The sequence below is a fragment of the Canis aureus genome, chromosome X (assembly GCF_053574225.1).
Source record: "Canis aureus isolate CA01 chromosome X, VMU_Caureus_v.1.0, whole genome shotgun sequence".
Lineage (NCBI taxonomy): Eukaryota > Metazoa > Chordata > Mammalia > Carnivora > Canidae > Canis > Canis aureus.
The window spans coordinates 41,954,738-41,971,567 of record NC_135649.1 but is presented as its reverse complement, the minus strand read 5'-3'; the positions used below and the strand labels follow the sequence as shown (position 1 = coordinate 41,971,567).

General features: G+C 36.9%; 1 protein-coding gene across 3 annotated transcripts in view; it reads left to right on the top strand.

Annotated features, from left to right (window-relative positions):
• The window catches only part of COL4A5 (collagen type IV alpha 5 chain), a 273,325-nt gene that overhangs the window by 100,327 nt on the left and 156,168 nt on the right, over positions 1–16,830 (top strand). For all 3 annotated transcript variants that reach the window (XM_077889027.1, XM_077889028.1, XM_077889026.1), the window contains exon 2: positions 2,605–2,664. In XM_077889027.1, the coding sequence (XP_077745153.1) occupies positions 2,605–2,664 (60 nt within the window). The remainder of the gene's footprint in view (positions 1–2,604; positions 2,665–16,830) is intronic.

Genomic DNA, 16,830 nt, shown 5'->3' with positions numbered 1-16,830 from the left:
CCAGTGTCATTATCATTATGTAGGAGGACTAAATAGAATACAAATTAAATTTTAAAATTGAATTCAAACCATATATCATTTGTTTTAAGTAGCGACCTCTTTAAAGTATAGCTACATGTTAAGTAATAAAGAAGTGCAAAAAGACATTACTAATTTTAAAGAAAAATACTGTATAAAATTACTTCCAAAATGACATGCACACATATTTAAAGTTATGTTGTTTGTTTACAAATTATATTAGGAGTTGGAGGATTTTGTTGGATACTAAGAAACCAGAAATGTAATTATAAAGAAAATTCACATAGTGTCGTCTTTATATTAACCAAATCCTCTCTTTCTATTACTTTGCATTATTCTCAGGAACTTAATTTATATTTTAAAAAGAAAGATTTCTTAGTGAAAGATGAAAATGGAGAGTTATACCATCTTTTACTTGTAACACCAGAAAACGATGCTCATATATTTACATTTAAAGTATAAACATACATTCCAAAGTCAAATGTTATTTTTAGATAAACAACCATTTTGGAGCATCATTATCCTTTACTCCTCCATTAATACTTGTAACTGATTATTGATAATATATACAATCTGATTCAGTGAGTATGACCATTGACAATTCTTAACTTGTGAATCAGTATCCTCTAAAATTTGTAAATTTGTACTTTGAAGTCTAGAATTCATGTTTACGCAAAAACAATATTGCATCTCTTAAATTAACCTTTGTTCCTGACACAGTTTAATGTAGTTTTTCTGTATGGAGTTATCCCTTCCATTAGAGAGCAAAAATGTACTGTCTTTGTATCTTCTACCTGCACCTAACATTAACAGTGGCTGGCACATAACTGGTGATCAGTAAGTATTTGTTGAATTAGTTTTATATGTTGGAAGGAGCTGAGTCTTATTCATCTGTAGCAGCTAACGAGTTTTCTGGCCTCTAACAATGCTCAATTCATGTTTGATGAGGGAGTCTGTATAAATCCATTTAACTTGTAATGTAGTTGCTGTATAATATTAAAACCAGTGTATTATCACGTATGTATGACAAATAATAGCTGCATAATAGACTTTCGATTAGAGACATCAGGAGCATTTTTTTGTTGGAACAACATATTGCAGTGTAAGAGGTTGACTCCCAACATCAAGCTACTTTGTTTGCTTTTATCAGGAAAAGGAATGCGAGCATGTGGCTGGCTTCTAGTTGCAGCTGAGTGGGTTAGGAGTTATGAGTAGAAGGATGAGGTCAATAGCTTGATAAGTATTGGGGAAAGTATTCTGGTAGTGGTTGGAGTACAGGAACACATGGACATTGCTGCTATAAACATTGGGGTGCAGGAGTCTCAGCTTTTCACTGCATCTGTATCTTTGAGGTAAATCCTCAGTAGTGCAACTGCTGGGTCTTAGGGTAGCTCTATTATTAACTCTTTGAGGAACCTCCACACAGTTTTCCAGAGTGGGAAAGTATTCTAGTAGTGGTTGGAGTACAGGAACACATGGAATGTTGGGAAGGAGGCTAAAGTACTTTTTAAGTCACAGTCTTCCAAGGCCAAGCATTGATACACATTATTTGGTATTTACATCACATAAAAGTTTCTCTTATTTAATGAGAAGCATTATACTATATTGCACATAAATGGTGAGCTATCTACATATGTTAAAATAATTACTTTTTGTTTTTCTAAGCATTTCAGCTTTATGCCAGAGTATGAGGTAGATCTGGATGGCAGAAGTCATCTATTGTCTTCTTCTCTTATGGGTTCTTATTTTATGTTATTATTTTATTTTATTTTATTTTATTTTAAAGATTTTAATTTTTTAGTAATCTCTACACCCAGCATGAGGCTCAGACTCACAACCTCAAAACCAGGAGTCGCATGCTCCCCTGACTGAGCCACCAAGGTGCCCCTCTTGTGGGATATTATTTGAGAGCAGGATATTTTTTTGGCTTCAAGATCTCAATTCTTAATATGAGTTAATTAACTTATTAGTAGTGGTTCCTTAGAATATCTAGGCTGTGGGAAAATTTGTGGCAAAACTGTTGGGAGTCATTATAGACTGAGCTACTAGTGATGAGAGAGTGGAAGCAAATTTTAAAAAGTTGGTAAAAGATAGTACTATGTATTTTATGCCTGTGATTGCTCATAAATGTCAAGATACAAGCAACTTCAGCCAGTAGACATCTTTGGTTAGTCCAAGGTCATTCCTAATATAGATTGAAAGATCATTTCTTGCATGTGATGTTAGGACAAAAAGAGGAGTTCCTAAGAGCTTGGACAAGTGGCAAATCATATTACTGGGAAGTTGTTTGAATTCCTTTTTAATTTTTCATATCTTTTTAAAAAGATATTTTTCACTTTAAAATTATAAAAATTACATCTGCTTATTGTAAGAAGATCAAATGGAAGTGTGTACCATAAAAGGTGAAAGCTTCCCCAGAGGTAACCATTGTTTGCCTTTTGGTATATATTCTTTCAGGTATTTTTGTGCTATTTGGTTTTTAAGTCTGGATTGTTTAGTTGAGAAGTAAGTCAGAGATTAGTTTTCAGGCTCAAAATATTATTATCATTATTAAATAATTTTCCTCCCTTTTATTCGTCCTTATAGGCTTGCTATGGGTGTTCTCCAGGATCAAAATGTGACTGTAGTGGTGTAAAAGGAGAAAAGGTAAGACTTTATTTTTTTTTTTTAAAGTAAGACTTTAGACAAGCTTTTGAAAATTTAGTAAAACTAGTAAAATAGTGTTTTAATATTTTTTTAAACAAAATAGAGCTTCTACCTCAGCGACTAAGTAAATAAAATGAATTCCAGCATACTGCTTATTTTAGATAGCTGTAAGGATTAGACTATATCTCAGGGATTAGCAAACATATTCTGTAAAAGACTATAGAATAAATATTTTAGGCTTTGTGGACCACATAAGGTTTGTGTCATACATTTTTCTCTCATTGTTTAAAATAGCTCTTTAAGAGTATAAAAAAATTTCTTGGCTCTTAGACTATAAAAAACAGATTTCTTATTGCATTTGGTCTGAGAGCTATAGTCTGTCAACCTATGATCAATCTTGTTGAACTCACTGACTTAAGAGGCAAAAGAAGGGAAAAACACTTAAGAAGGAACCTAACATCAGGCTACTAATCTGTGTTGGGTAGCATGCTAAGCAATTTCATATATTTTTATCTAGTCCATGTAAGTTAATGTTTGGTGAATCCTTATTTTTATCTCACTTTTCCCATAGCAGAACCCCTATTGTATATATGTGATAATTACAAAGTAAGTATTGGTGAGGATTAAATAGCATAAACCGAGCCACTCTGAGTCAGTGACTGATAGTGAAATTAGAAGATTAAAAAGGGATACTGAATTGTGGCCTAAAGAAAATTATGCTAGGAAAAACAGGTTCATACTCTATTCTCCATTGTCTGAACTTTGTATGTATAGGGAAAGATTCATACCTCCCACCAGAAGGAACAGCTGGAAGGCTGCAATAACTGAATATAGATTTAACTGCTGTCCATTGAAGGGAAAACAAAGCTTTAAGTTTTAGTTCACTTGAGTTAACTATTTTTGAAAACAAAGTTCAATACTCTTTGATAAAGATAAAAGAATCTAGGATGACTATAATATACAATGTCTAATACGCTATTAGAACTTACTAGGCATAAAAAGTAACAGGTAAAAGTGATCCATAGTTAAGAAGACGACTCATGAATGCAAACTAACTCTGAAATAACAGAGATATAAGAATTTATACACAAAGATTTAAAGGAGATAGGATAAATATATATGTTGATTTAAAAGGAAATGTACTTCTATGAATGATTTAAAGGGAAATGTACTTCTATGAATGAAAAAATATAGAATCACAATAGAGCACTAGAAACTAAAACGAAGAAAATCTAGATTTATAAGAAAGAACATTTAACCACTTGGACTTTTAACAGCAGAATCATCACAATGTAAGAAAGGGTCAATGAATGTAAAGATGAATCAGAAGAAAGATCCAGTCTGAAGAAAGAAAAGAGAAAAAAAGGAAACAAAAAGATAGGGCCTCACTGAGGGGGTGGGGATATTCTCAAATGGTTTAATGCAAATGTAAATGGAGCTCCATTTACAGGAGAGAAGAAAACAGGAAAGAAAAATGAATGATAATTAACGGGACAGTAGTAATGACAAGAATTTCTCACACTTGATAAAAAATATAAATTTACAGATATAAGAAACTCAGCACACCACAAGCAGAATAAAAATAAGACTATACCGAGGCACATCATAATGAATCCACTGAAAAACAGAGATTAAAATAAAATCTTGAAAGAAGCCAGAGAAAAAATACCTATTACATACAGGAGCTCAATGATATGAATGATGATGGGCTTCCAATCCAAGAGAATGGATATTATACAATACTGTAAACACATCATTAGAGAGTTGAAAACTCTGCAAACATAATCATTACATATAATGAAAATGTACATAAAAATAAAGACAATAAAAAAACCACACTTTTTTGTATATTTTTTATTGGAGATTGACCTGCCAACATATAGTATAACACCCAGTGCTCATCCCGTCAAGTGTCCCCCTCAGTGCCCATCACCCAGTCACCCCATCTCTCCACCCACCTCCCCTTCCACTACCCCTTGCTCATTTCCAAGAGTTAGGAGTCTCTCATGTTTCGTCACCCTCTCTGATTTTTCCCACTATTTTTTCTCCTTTCCCCTATGATCCCTTTCTCTATTTTTTATATTCCTCATATGAGTGAAACTATATAATGATTGTCCTTTTCTGATTGACTTACTACACTCAGCATAATACCCTCCAGTTCCATCCACATCGAAGCAAATGGTGGCTATTCATCATTTCTAGTGGCTGAGTAATATTCCATTATATACATATACCACATCTTCTTTATCCATTCATCTTTCGATGGACACCAAGTGTTTCCATAGTTTGGCTATTCTGGACATTGCTGCTATAAACATTGGGGTGCAGGAGTCTCAGCTTTTCACTGCATCTGTATCTTTGAGGTAAATCCTCAGTAGTGCAACTGCTGGGTCTTAGGGTAGCTCTATTATTAACTCTTTGAGGAACCTCCACACAGTTTTCCAGAGTGGCTATATCAGTTCACATTCCCACCAACAGTGCAAGAGGGTTCCCCTTTCGCCACATCCTCTCCAACATTTGTTGTTTCCTGTCTTGTTAATTTTCAGCATTCTCACTGGTGTGAGGTGGTATCTCATTGTGGTTTTGATTTGTATTTCCCTGATGGCCAGTGATGCGGAGCATTTTCTCATGTGCTTGTTGGCCATGTGACAGCTGCTCATAATAGCTCATAATATATTTTTTAAATTGTTTGCATTTCCTTGGTATTGGTTGTGATCTCTCCTCTTTCATTCATGATTTTATTTGAGTCTGTTTTCTTTTTAATACGGCTGGCTAATGGTTTATCTATCTTATTATTTCTTTCGAAGAACAAACTCCTGGTTTTGTTAATCTGTTCTACAATTCTTCTGCTCTCTATTTCATTGAGTGCTGCTCAAATCTTTATTTTCTCTCTTATTCTGCTTGGTGTACGTTTTATTTGCTGTTCTTTCTCCATTTCCTTTAGGCAAGGTTAGCGTGTGTATTTGAGGAGCGGAGCATTTTCCAATATTTTGAGGGATGCTTGTATTGTGATGCATTTCCCTCTTAGGACCGCTTTTGCTGTATCCCAAAGATTTTGAACTGTTGCATCTTCATTCTCATTAGTTTCCTTGGATCTTTTTAATTCTTCTCTAATTTCATGGTTGACCCATTCATCTTTTAGTAGGATGCTCTTTAACCTCCACGTGTTTGAGTTTCTTCCAAATTTCTTCTTGTGATTGAGTTCTAGTTTCAAAGCATTGTGGTCTGAAAATATGCAGGGGACAATCCCAATCTTTTGCTATTGGTTGAGACCTGATTTGTGACCCAGTATGTGGACTATTCTGGAGAAAGTTCCTTGTGCATTTGAATGTGTATTCAGCTGTCTTTGGATGTAAAATTCTGTATAAATATCTATGAAATCCATCTGGTCCAGTGTATCATTTAAAGCCCTTGTTTCTTTGGTGATTTTATGCTTAGAAGATCTCTCATTTGCAGAAAGTGCCAAGTTGAAGTCTCCTACTATTAGTGTATTATTATCTAAGTATGTCTTTACTTTGGTTATTAATTGATTGATATACTTCTCACCTCCCACATTAGAAGCATAAATATTCATGATTGTTAGGTCTTCTTGTTGTATAGACACTTTATGGATGATATAGTATCCCTCTTCATCTCTTACTATAGTCCTTGGGATAAACTTTAATTTATCTGATTCCAGGATTGCTACCCCAACTTCCTTTTGAGGACCATTGGAATGGTAAATGGTTCTCCAACCTTTCATTTTCAGGCTGGAGGTGTCCTTAGGTCTAAAATGAGTCTCGTTTAGACAGTAAATAGATGGGTCTTGCTTTTTTATCCAGTCTGAAACCGTGTGTCTTGATGGGATCATTTAGCAACACATTCAGAGTAACTATTGAAAGATATTAATTTAGTGTCATCGTAATACCTATTCAGTCCCTGTTTTGTTGATTATTTCTTTGGGGTTCCTCTTTCTTTTACAGGGTCCCCTTAATATTTCTTGCAGAGCTGGTTTGGTGGTCACATATTCTTTCAGTTTCTGCCTATCTTGGAAGCTCTTTATCTTTCCTTCTATTCTGAATGAGAGCCTTGATGCATAAAGTATTCTTGGCTGCATGTTCTTCTCATTTAGTACTCTGAATATATCCTGTCCACCCTTTCTGGCCTGCCAGGTCTCTGTGGAGAGGTCTCCTGTGAATCTAATATTTCTCCCCATATAAGTTAAGAATCTCTTGTCTCTTGCTGCTTTAAAGATTTTATCTTTGGAATTTGCAAGTTTCACTATTAAATGTCAAGGGTTTTATTGATTTTTTGGGGGGCAGCTCTCTATATCCTGGATCTGAATGCCTGTTTCACTCCCCAAATTAGGGAAGTATTCAGCTATGATTTTTCAAATATGCTTCCTGTCCCTCTGTCCCTCTTGGTGCTTTCTGGAACCCCAATTATATATAGATTCTCCCTTCTGAGGCTATTATTTATTTCCTTTAACCTTTCTTCATGGTCTTTTAATTGGTTTTCTCTTTTTTCCTCAGCTTCCTTCCTTGCCATCAACTTGTCTTCTATGTCGCTCACTCCTTCTTCCACCTCTTTATCCCTCGTCATTAGGACCTCCAGTTTGGATTGCATCTCACTTAATTGATTTTTAATTTTGGCCTGATCAGATCTAAATTCTGCAGTAATGAAATCTCTTGAATCCTTTATGCTTTTTCCAGAGCCACAAGTAGCTTTATAATTGTGCTTATGAATTGGCTTTCTGATATTGAATTGTAATCCATATTCTGTAACTCTGTGGCAGAGAGTACTGTTTCTGATTCTTTCTATTGTGGTGATTTCTTCCTTCTGGTCATTTTACTCAGTGCAGAGTGGCTGTATGAGCGGGCTGAGTCAAGAATATCAAGCACAACTTACAGAAATTTCACCCTAGATGATTCTGAGGGGTTCTAGAGGATGATCCTCTTGGTTCTAAGTGTACTAAGTTCTGTATGTTAGAAGGTGCTTGGTCCCAAATTTTTATAAAACAGTAATAGTTAGAAAGCCCCAACATTGGCCACCAAAACATAAACGAGATCAAAGAGGGGGGTAGAATGGGAATGAAGAGAGAATATAATCTCACAGAATGAACGAGCACAGTATACCACTTGGTTCTGGGTGCATGCTGGTCATGTTTTAGAAGGTATTAACTTCCACCATTGAAACGAACTAGGGGTGGTGGAAGGGGAGGAGGGCAGGGGGGGTGGGGGTGAATGGGTGACGGGCACTGAGGGGGGCACTTGACGGGATGAGCACTGGGTGTTATTCTGTATGTTGGTAAATTGAACACCAATAAAAAATAAATTTTGTATAAAAAAAATAAAAATAAAACTGGTTCGGGAGGGAAAAAAAAAATTCCGCCATTGTAGAACAAAATGAGGCAGAAAAAACACAAAACAAAACAAAACAAAACAAATCTCATATATCTCCCAATTAAATTGAGCATGTTGAAGGGAATCTAGAAGTGGAACATATATGTAAGACATGTAATTGTAGAAATATGAAAGTCAAAAAGGAAGAAACTTGCTAGAAGCGAAAACCCTTCTCTCTGTAGCATTCTGGTTGTTTTCTCTTTAAATCTCTGGTTGAATTCATAGGTGTTCAGGATGATTTCAAAGTTATCTAGGTAAATTGGTGAGTCCAGGTGAGTTGAGGACCCCTAGTCTTCTGCCATCTTGCCCCGCCCTCAAAAACCAGACTTTTAATTACAGAGGAGAAACTGGTGTCTGCCAGAAGGGAGGATGGGGAGACAGGGAAGTGTTTAAATAATTGAAGGGGATTAAGATGTTCAAATTTCCAGTTATAAAATAAACAAATTGTAGAAATGAAAAGTACAGACTAGGGAATATAGTCAACAATAATGTGATAATGTATTGCTCACAGATGGTGACTTCACTTAGGGTAAACATTGAGTAGTGTATAGAATAGTTGAACCAGTATACTGTACACTTGAAACTACTATAACATTGTATGTCAATTATACTTCAAATTTTAAAAATTAAAATTTTTAATTAAAAATTAATTAAAAATTAAAAATTTAAAATTTAAAAATAAAGTCAAATTTATGACATTAATAAAATGAGATAATTCTTCATCAGCATATTTGCACTAAAAGAAATATAAAGAAATTTTTTGGGGATCCTTGGGTGGCTCAGCGGTTTAGCACCTGCCTTTCGCCCAGGGAGTGATCCTAGAGTCCCAGGATCGAGTCCCACATTGGGCTCCCTGCATGGAGCCTGCTTCTCCCTTTGGCTATTTCTCTGCCTTTCTCTCTCTCTGTGTGTGTCTCTCATGAATAAATAGATAAAATCTTGTAAAAAAATAGAAATTTCTTCAGGCTAAAGGAAATGTTACTAGGCAGAAATGTGAATTTCCAGGAAGGAATTAAAAGCACTAGAAATGGTATATATGTCAAAAAACTGATATATGTGGGTACATATAAAAGCTAGTATCTTTTTACCTCTCATTTAAATGACATAAAACTTTAATTTTTTAGGAATCGTACTACTTTATTTTTAAGTTTTAGTTCCAGTTAGTTAACATACAGTGTTATATTAGTGTGAAGTGTACAATATAATGATTCAGCAATTTCATACATCACCCATTGCTCATTATGACAATTGCACTCCTTAATCCCTATCACCCATTTTACCCATGCCCCACACACTCCTCCCCTCTGGTAACCATTAGTTTGTTACCTAATATAATGAGTCTGTATCTTGATGTCTCTCTCTTTCTTCCCTTGTTCATTTGTCTTGTTGCTTAAATTCCACATGTGAGTGAAATCATATGGTATTTGTCTTTTCCTGACTTATTTTGCTTAGCTTGATAGTCTCTAGCTTTATCTGTATCATCTGTATCATTGCAAATGGCAAGATTTCATTCATTTTTATGGCTGAATAATACTCTAATACACACACACACACACACACACACACACACCAACCTCTTTATCCATTCATCAACCAATGGGCATGTGTGTTGCTTCCATATTTTGGCTGTTGTAAATTATGCTGCTATAAACATAGGAGTACATGTATCCCTTTGAATTGGTGCTTTTGTATTCTTTGGGTAAATACTCAGTAGTGTGGTTGCTAGGGTAGATTTAGGATAGTTCTATATTTAACTTTTTGAGGAATATCCATACTGTTTTCCAGAGTGGCTGTACCAGTTTGCATTCCCATGAACAGTCCAAGAGGGATCCTTTTTTTTCCACATCTTTGCCAACACCTTTGTTTCTTGTGCTGTTGATTTTAACAATTCTGACAGGTGTGAGGTAATAGCTCATTGTAGTTTTGATTTGCATTTCTCTGATGGTAAGTAATTATGAACATCTTTTCATGTGTCTTTTGGCCATCTGGATGTTGTTGGAGAAATGTCTGTTCATGTCTTCTGCCCATTTTTTAAAGTATCAGCTAATTTTATTTATTTATTTTTCAACCCAACAGGTGTCCTCTTTAATGCCAATCATGCTTTTATTTTTTTAAAGATTTTATTTATTCACAGAAAGAGAGAGAGGCAGAGACACAGGCAGAGGGAGAAACAGGCTCCATGCAGTGAGCCCGACATGGGACTCGATCCTGGGTCTCCAACATCAGGCCCTGGGCTGAAGGCAGTGCTAAACTGCTGAGCCACCCAGGCTGCCCACCTATTCATTTCATCCTCCCATCTATGTCCCCTTCATCAACTCTCAGTTTGTTCTCTTAACTATACAGTCCTTTATGGTTTGCCTCTCTCTATGTTTTTATCTCATTTTATTTTTCCTTCCCTTCCCCTAGTCATCTGTTTTGTTTCTTAAATTCCACATGAGTGAAATCATTTGTCTTTCTCTGACTGACTTATTTCACTTAGAATAATACCCTCTAATCCCATCCCTGTTGGTGCAAGTGGCAAGATTTCATTCTTTTTGATGGCTGAGTAATATTCCATTATATGTATACATATGTATATGTGTATATATACTATGCATAATACATAAGTATATAATATAATAATATAATCCATTCATCAGCTGGTGGACATTTAGGCCTTTTCCATAATCTGGCTATTATTTATAATGCTGCTATAAACATTGAGGTGCATGTGCCTCCTTTATTTATTATTATTATTATTATTATTATTATTATTATTATTTTGATTTTTAAAAGTTTATTTCAACATAACTATGCTTACAGAAATACACTTATATTGTTTAATAGAATGCAATTTAAGTTTAACCTATCCTACACAATTTGGACCAAAAACTTGGTACATGGTTTAAGGTTTTTTTATAAAAAGGATTTGCAGTCTAGTTTATTTTTCATCTATTACAAATGTATATAAAAGATCGTCCCTTCAAATTCTGGTAAAGCAGGCAGCAAGAAACTTGAGAAGTTAACCTTTCATTTGTCTCGGAAAAATAACATATATTCCACTGTAAAAGTTTATAAAATTGGTGCAAAAAAACATTGCTGTAATGTTTCAATGCCAGTTTACAAAGATCAATTACCTAATGGATGTTGGAAAGGGTGGGGAGAGCCTATGTACAAATTGAAAATGTAAAAGCTATCTGATTTAGTTAAAATTGCATGTAGATTGCAAGTCTACACAAACCAAGATTCAGATAATTTCGGAAATCTGAAATAACACTATCAGCTCAGTTTATCTGCTGAGGTCAATAAGGAAACTGCACACTAGCGGTTTTTCTGGTTTATGCAAAAAAGAAAATTTTCTTCCCCAGCTTTTCAGTCCAGAACTGATACTATACTACAAGCAAGGTATTCCTTCCATTGTCAACATTCATGGGGTGATATGTGATGAGGTCTACTTGGGTTTAAATTTATTTGCATTAGCACTTATATGCAAAATAGTCCCCAAAGTTAAAGACCACATGACTTTAGAAGTGACTCTAAAAGATAAAATGGCCCTACTTTGAAGGCTAGAACAAAACACCCAGCCATAGTTATAAGAAGCCTTATCAGAAAAATAGCCCCTTATGAATTGCACCTCAATAAAAAGCCCCCAAAGAAGCAGCTCTGAAAAGAGGAAAAAATACAACTTAAGATATCTTGAAGAGTAATGTGAATATAGATAGGTTCAAAAGATAAAAACAGATACATTTTCATAAGACTACCTAGGATTAGGCTTATAATGTATTCTAGTATTTCAAGTTCATCTCTAGTTACTAAACATCAATTTACAAATAACATATTCACTTTTTATTCCTTTAACAAAAGGAAAAATTCTAGTTTCAATTCTATCCAGTGGAGGGGAAACTGAGAAAACAAAGATTCAAACAGTTCCATGCAAATATCACATTTTTCAAATGGAAGAATTTGAGAGACGGGGCAAGATGACAGAAGAGTAGGATCCCCAAGTCACCTGTCCCCACCAACTTACCTAGGTAACTTTCAAAGCACCCTGAAAACCTAAGAATTCGGCCTGAGATTTAAAGAGAGAACAGATGGAATGCTACAGTGAGAAGAGTTCGTGCTTCTATCAAGGTGGGAAGATGGGAAAAAAAAAGAAATAATAAAGCATCTAAGGGGGAGGGGCCCCCACGAGGAGCCAGGCTAATGCCGGTTGGCGAGTGCCCCCAGGACAAGAAAGCCCAGCCCTGGAGAAGCAGGAGCTTCACCAATCTTCCCAGACGGAAAGGCAGGATTCCAGGAGGGGCAGTGATGCCCCCAGGCTCCCAGGGGCACTAACAGAGGAACTACACCCCAGGGAAGAGCGTGCCACACACCGAGGGCAAAGCTCCCTAAAGGGCTGGAATTCATGCCAGGCAGGGCCTGGGAGCAGCTCAGGTGGCTGCTCAGGCAGCAGCACTGCCCGGAGGGGGATGCGTGGCCCTGGGAGCGGCAATTCCAGCAGTGCAGGCCCCAGAGCCCAGGGCGCTGGGGGACACAGACCAAGATCCGGCACTACCCCGGAGGCCAGGAGGACACAGGACAGCAAGGAAGCTCCTGCCACCGGGCGGCCCTAAGCTATGCAGATCAGCGCCCCCACCCCCCAAAGCATCCAGGCCCCTGCAGATTGGGAGCTGCGGTAGCTACTGCAGGAGCTGACTCCAGGGCTGGAGAGCTGGCCACCACCAGTGTTGTTCCTCCTGGTGTCACCTTGTGCCTGGGACTGAGCAGGGCCACCAGGGAGCAGGAGCCTCACAGGATAAACAGCTCCCACTGAGCCATAGACCTGGCAGGGGGTTGGGCAGCTCCCCCAGGTGCACACCCCCGAGAATCAGCACAGCAGGCTGCTCCCCCAGAAGACCAGCTGGAAGGACAGGGGAAAAGCAAGTTATTGAACAAGCAGCACTGGAAAGTTCCAGGGGAAGTAGAGAGATTTACAGTATATAGAATCAGAGGATACCTCCCCTTGTTTTTTGTTTTCTGTTTGTTCCCACCCACCTTTTTTTCTCTCTCTTTTTCTCCTTTTTCCAGTACAACTTGTTTTTAGACCCTCTGCATTGAGCAAAATGACTAGAAGGAAAAACTCACCACAAAAGAAAGAATCAGAAACAGTACTCTCTGCCACAGAGTTACAAAATTTGGATTACAATTCAATGTCAGAAAGCCAACTCAGTAGCACAATTATAAAGCTACTGGTAGCTCTAGAAAAAAGCATAAAGGATTCAAGAGATTTCATGACTACAGAATTTATATCTAATCAGGCCAAAATTAAAAATCAATTAAATGAGATCCAATCAAAACTGGAGGTCCTAACGACGAGGGTTAACAAGGTAGAAGAACAAATGAGTGACATAGAAGACAAGTTGATGGCAAGGAAGGAAGCTGATGAAAAAAGAGAAAAACAATTAAAATATCATGAGGATAGATTAAGGGAAATAAAAGCCTCAGAAGGAAAAAATCTACATTTAATTGGGGTTTCAGAGGGCGCCAAAAGGTACAGAGGTTCAGAATATGTATTTGAACAAATCATAGCTGAGAACTCCCCTAATTTGGGGAGGGAAACAGGCATTCAGATTCAGGAGATAGAGAGATTCCCCCCCTAAAATTAATAAAAACCATTCAACACCTCGACATTTAATAGTGAAACTTGCAAATTCCAAAGATAGAAGATCCTTAAAGCAGCAAGAGATCCCTAACCTTTATGGGGAGAAGTATTAGGTTAACAGCAGACTTCTACACAGAGACCTGGCAGGCCAGAGAGGGCTGGCAGGATATATTCAGGGTCCTAAATGAGAAGAACCTGCAGCCAAGAATACTTTATCTAGCAAGGCTCTCATTCAGAATAGAAAGAGAGATAAAGAGCTTCCAAGATAGGCAGAAACTGAAAGAATATGTGACCACCAAACCGGCTCTGCAAGAAATATTAAAGGGGGACTCTGTTAAAGAAAGAAGAAGTCCAAGGAAACAATCCACAAAAACAGGGACTGAATAGATATCATGATGACACTAAATTCATATCTTTCAATAGCAACGCTGAACGTGAATGGGCTTAATGATCCCATCAAAGGCGCAGAGTTTCTACTGGATAAAAAAGCAAGTCCCTCCTATTTGCTCTCTATAAGAGACTCATTTTAGACAGAAGGACACCTCCAGCCTGAAAATAAAAGGTTGGAGAACCATTTACCATTCAAATAGTCCTCAAAGGAAAGCAGGGGCAGCAATCTTCATATCAAATAAATTAAAGTTTATCCCAAAGACTGTAGTCAGAGATGAAGAGGGACACTATATCATACTTAAAGAGTCTATCCAACAAGAGGACCTAACAATCATGACTATGCACTGAATGTGGTAGTTGCAAAGTATATCAACCAATTAAGAACCAAAGTTAAGATATACTTAGATAATAATACACTTATACTTGGAGACTTGAACACAGCGCTTTCTACAATCAATAGATCTTCTAAGCACAAATCTCCAAAGAAACAAGAGCTTTAAATGATACACTAGACCAGATGGATTTCACAGATATTTAGACGACTTTATATCCAGACACAACTGAATACACATACTTCTCAAGTGCACATGGAACTTTCTCCAGAATAGACCACATACTGGGTCACAAATCAGGTCTTAATCAATACCAAAAGATTGGGACCGTACCCTGCATATTTTCGGACCATAATGCTTTGAAACTAGAACTAAACCACAAGGAGAAGTTTAGAAAGATTTCAAATACGTGGAGGTTAAGGACCATCCTGTTAAAAATTGAAAAGGTCAACCAGGAAATCAGAGAAGAATTCAAAAGATTCATGGAAACTAATGAGAATGAAGATACAACCATTCAAAAACTTTGGGATACAGCAAAAGCAATCCTGAGGGGAAAATATATCTCAAAACAAGTATGCATCCAAAAACTGGAAAGAACTCAAATGCAAAAGCTAACCTTGCACCTAAAGGAGCTGGAGAAGGAACAGCAAATTAAACCTTCACCATGCAGAAGAAGACAATTAATAAAGATTTCAGCAGAACTCAATGAAATAGAGGCCAGAAGAATTGTGGAACAGATTAACAAAACCAGGAGTTCGTACTTTGAAAGAATTAATAAGAAGGATAAACCATTAGCCAGCTTATTAAAAAGAAGATAGAAAAGACTCTAATTAATAAAATCATGAGTGAGAAAGGCGAGATCACTCCCAATACCAAGGAAATACAAACGATTTTGAAAACTTATTATGAGCAGCTATACGCTAATAAATTAGGCAATCTAAAAGAAATGGATGCATTTCTGGAAAACCACAAAATATGAAAACTGGAACAGGAAGAAATAGAAAACCTGAACAGGCCTATAACCAAGGAGGAAATTGAAACAGTCATCAAAAATCTCCCAAGACACAAAAGTCCAGGGCCAGATAGCTTCCCAGGTGAATTCTATCAAATGTTTAAAGGGAATTCTATCAAACGTTTAAAGAAGAATACATGCCTATTCTGCTAAACCTGTTCAGAATGATAGAAAGAGATGGAGTACTTCGAAAATCATTCTATGAGGCCAGCATCACCTTAATTCCAAAACCAAAGACCCCACCAAAAAGGAGAATTATAGACCAATATCCCTGATGAACACAGATGAAAAATTCTCAACAAGATACTAGCCAATAGGATGCAACAGTATATTAAGAAAATTATTCACCATGACCAAGTGGGATTTATCCCCAGGATGCAAGGCTGGTTCAACGCTCCTAAAGCAATCAATGTGGTAGATCATATCAACAAGAGAAAAAAACAAGAACCATATGATCCTCTCAGTAGATACAGAGAAAGCATTTGACAAAATACAGCATCCATTCCTGATCAAAACTCTTCAGAGTATAAGGATAGAGGGAACATTCCTCAGCATCTTAAAAGCCATCTACGAAGAGCCCACAGCAAATATCATTCTCAATGGGGAAACACTGGGAGCCTTTCCCCTAAGATCAGGAACAAGACAGGGATGTCCACTCTCACCACTGCTAGTCAACATAGTACTAGTTCTAGCCTTAGCAATCAGGCAACAAAAAGAAATAAAAGGCATTCAAATTGGAAAAGAAGAAGTCAAACTCTCCCTCTTCGCTGATGACATGATACTCTACATAGGAAACCCAAAAGACTCTACCCCAAGATTGCTAGAGTTCATATAGCAATTCGGCAATGTAGCAGGATACAAAATCAATGCCCAGAAATCAGTGGCATTTCTCTACACTAACAACGAGAATGAAGAAAGAGAAATTAAGGAGTCAATCCCATTTACAATGGCACCCAAAAGCATAAGATACCTAGGAATAAACCTAACCAAAGAGGTAAAGGATCTATAACCTAAAAACTACAGAACACTTCTGAAAGACATTGAGGGAGACACAAAGAGATGGAAAAATATTCCATGCTCATGGATTGAAAGAATTAATATTGTGAAAATGTCAGTGTTACCCAGGGCAAAGTACGTGTTTAATGCAATCCGTATCAAAATACCATGGACGTTCTTCAGAGAGTTGGAACAAATCATGTTAAGATTTGTGTGGAATCAGAAAAGACCCAGAATAGCCAGGGGAATATTAAAAAAGAAAACCATAGCCGGGGGCATCACAATGCCAGATTTCAGGTTGTACTACAAAGCTGTGGCCATCAAGACAGTGTGGTACTGGCACAGAAACAGACACATAGATCAATGGGACAGAATAGAGAACCCAGAAGTGGACCCTGAACTTTATGGTCAACTAATATTCGATAAAGGAGGAAA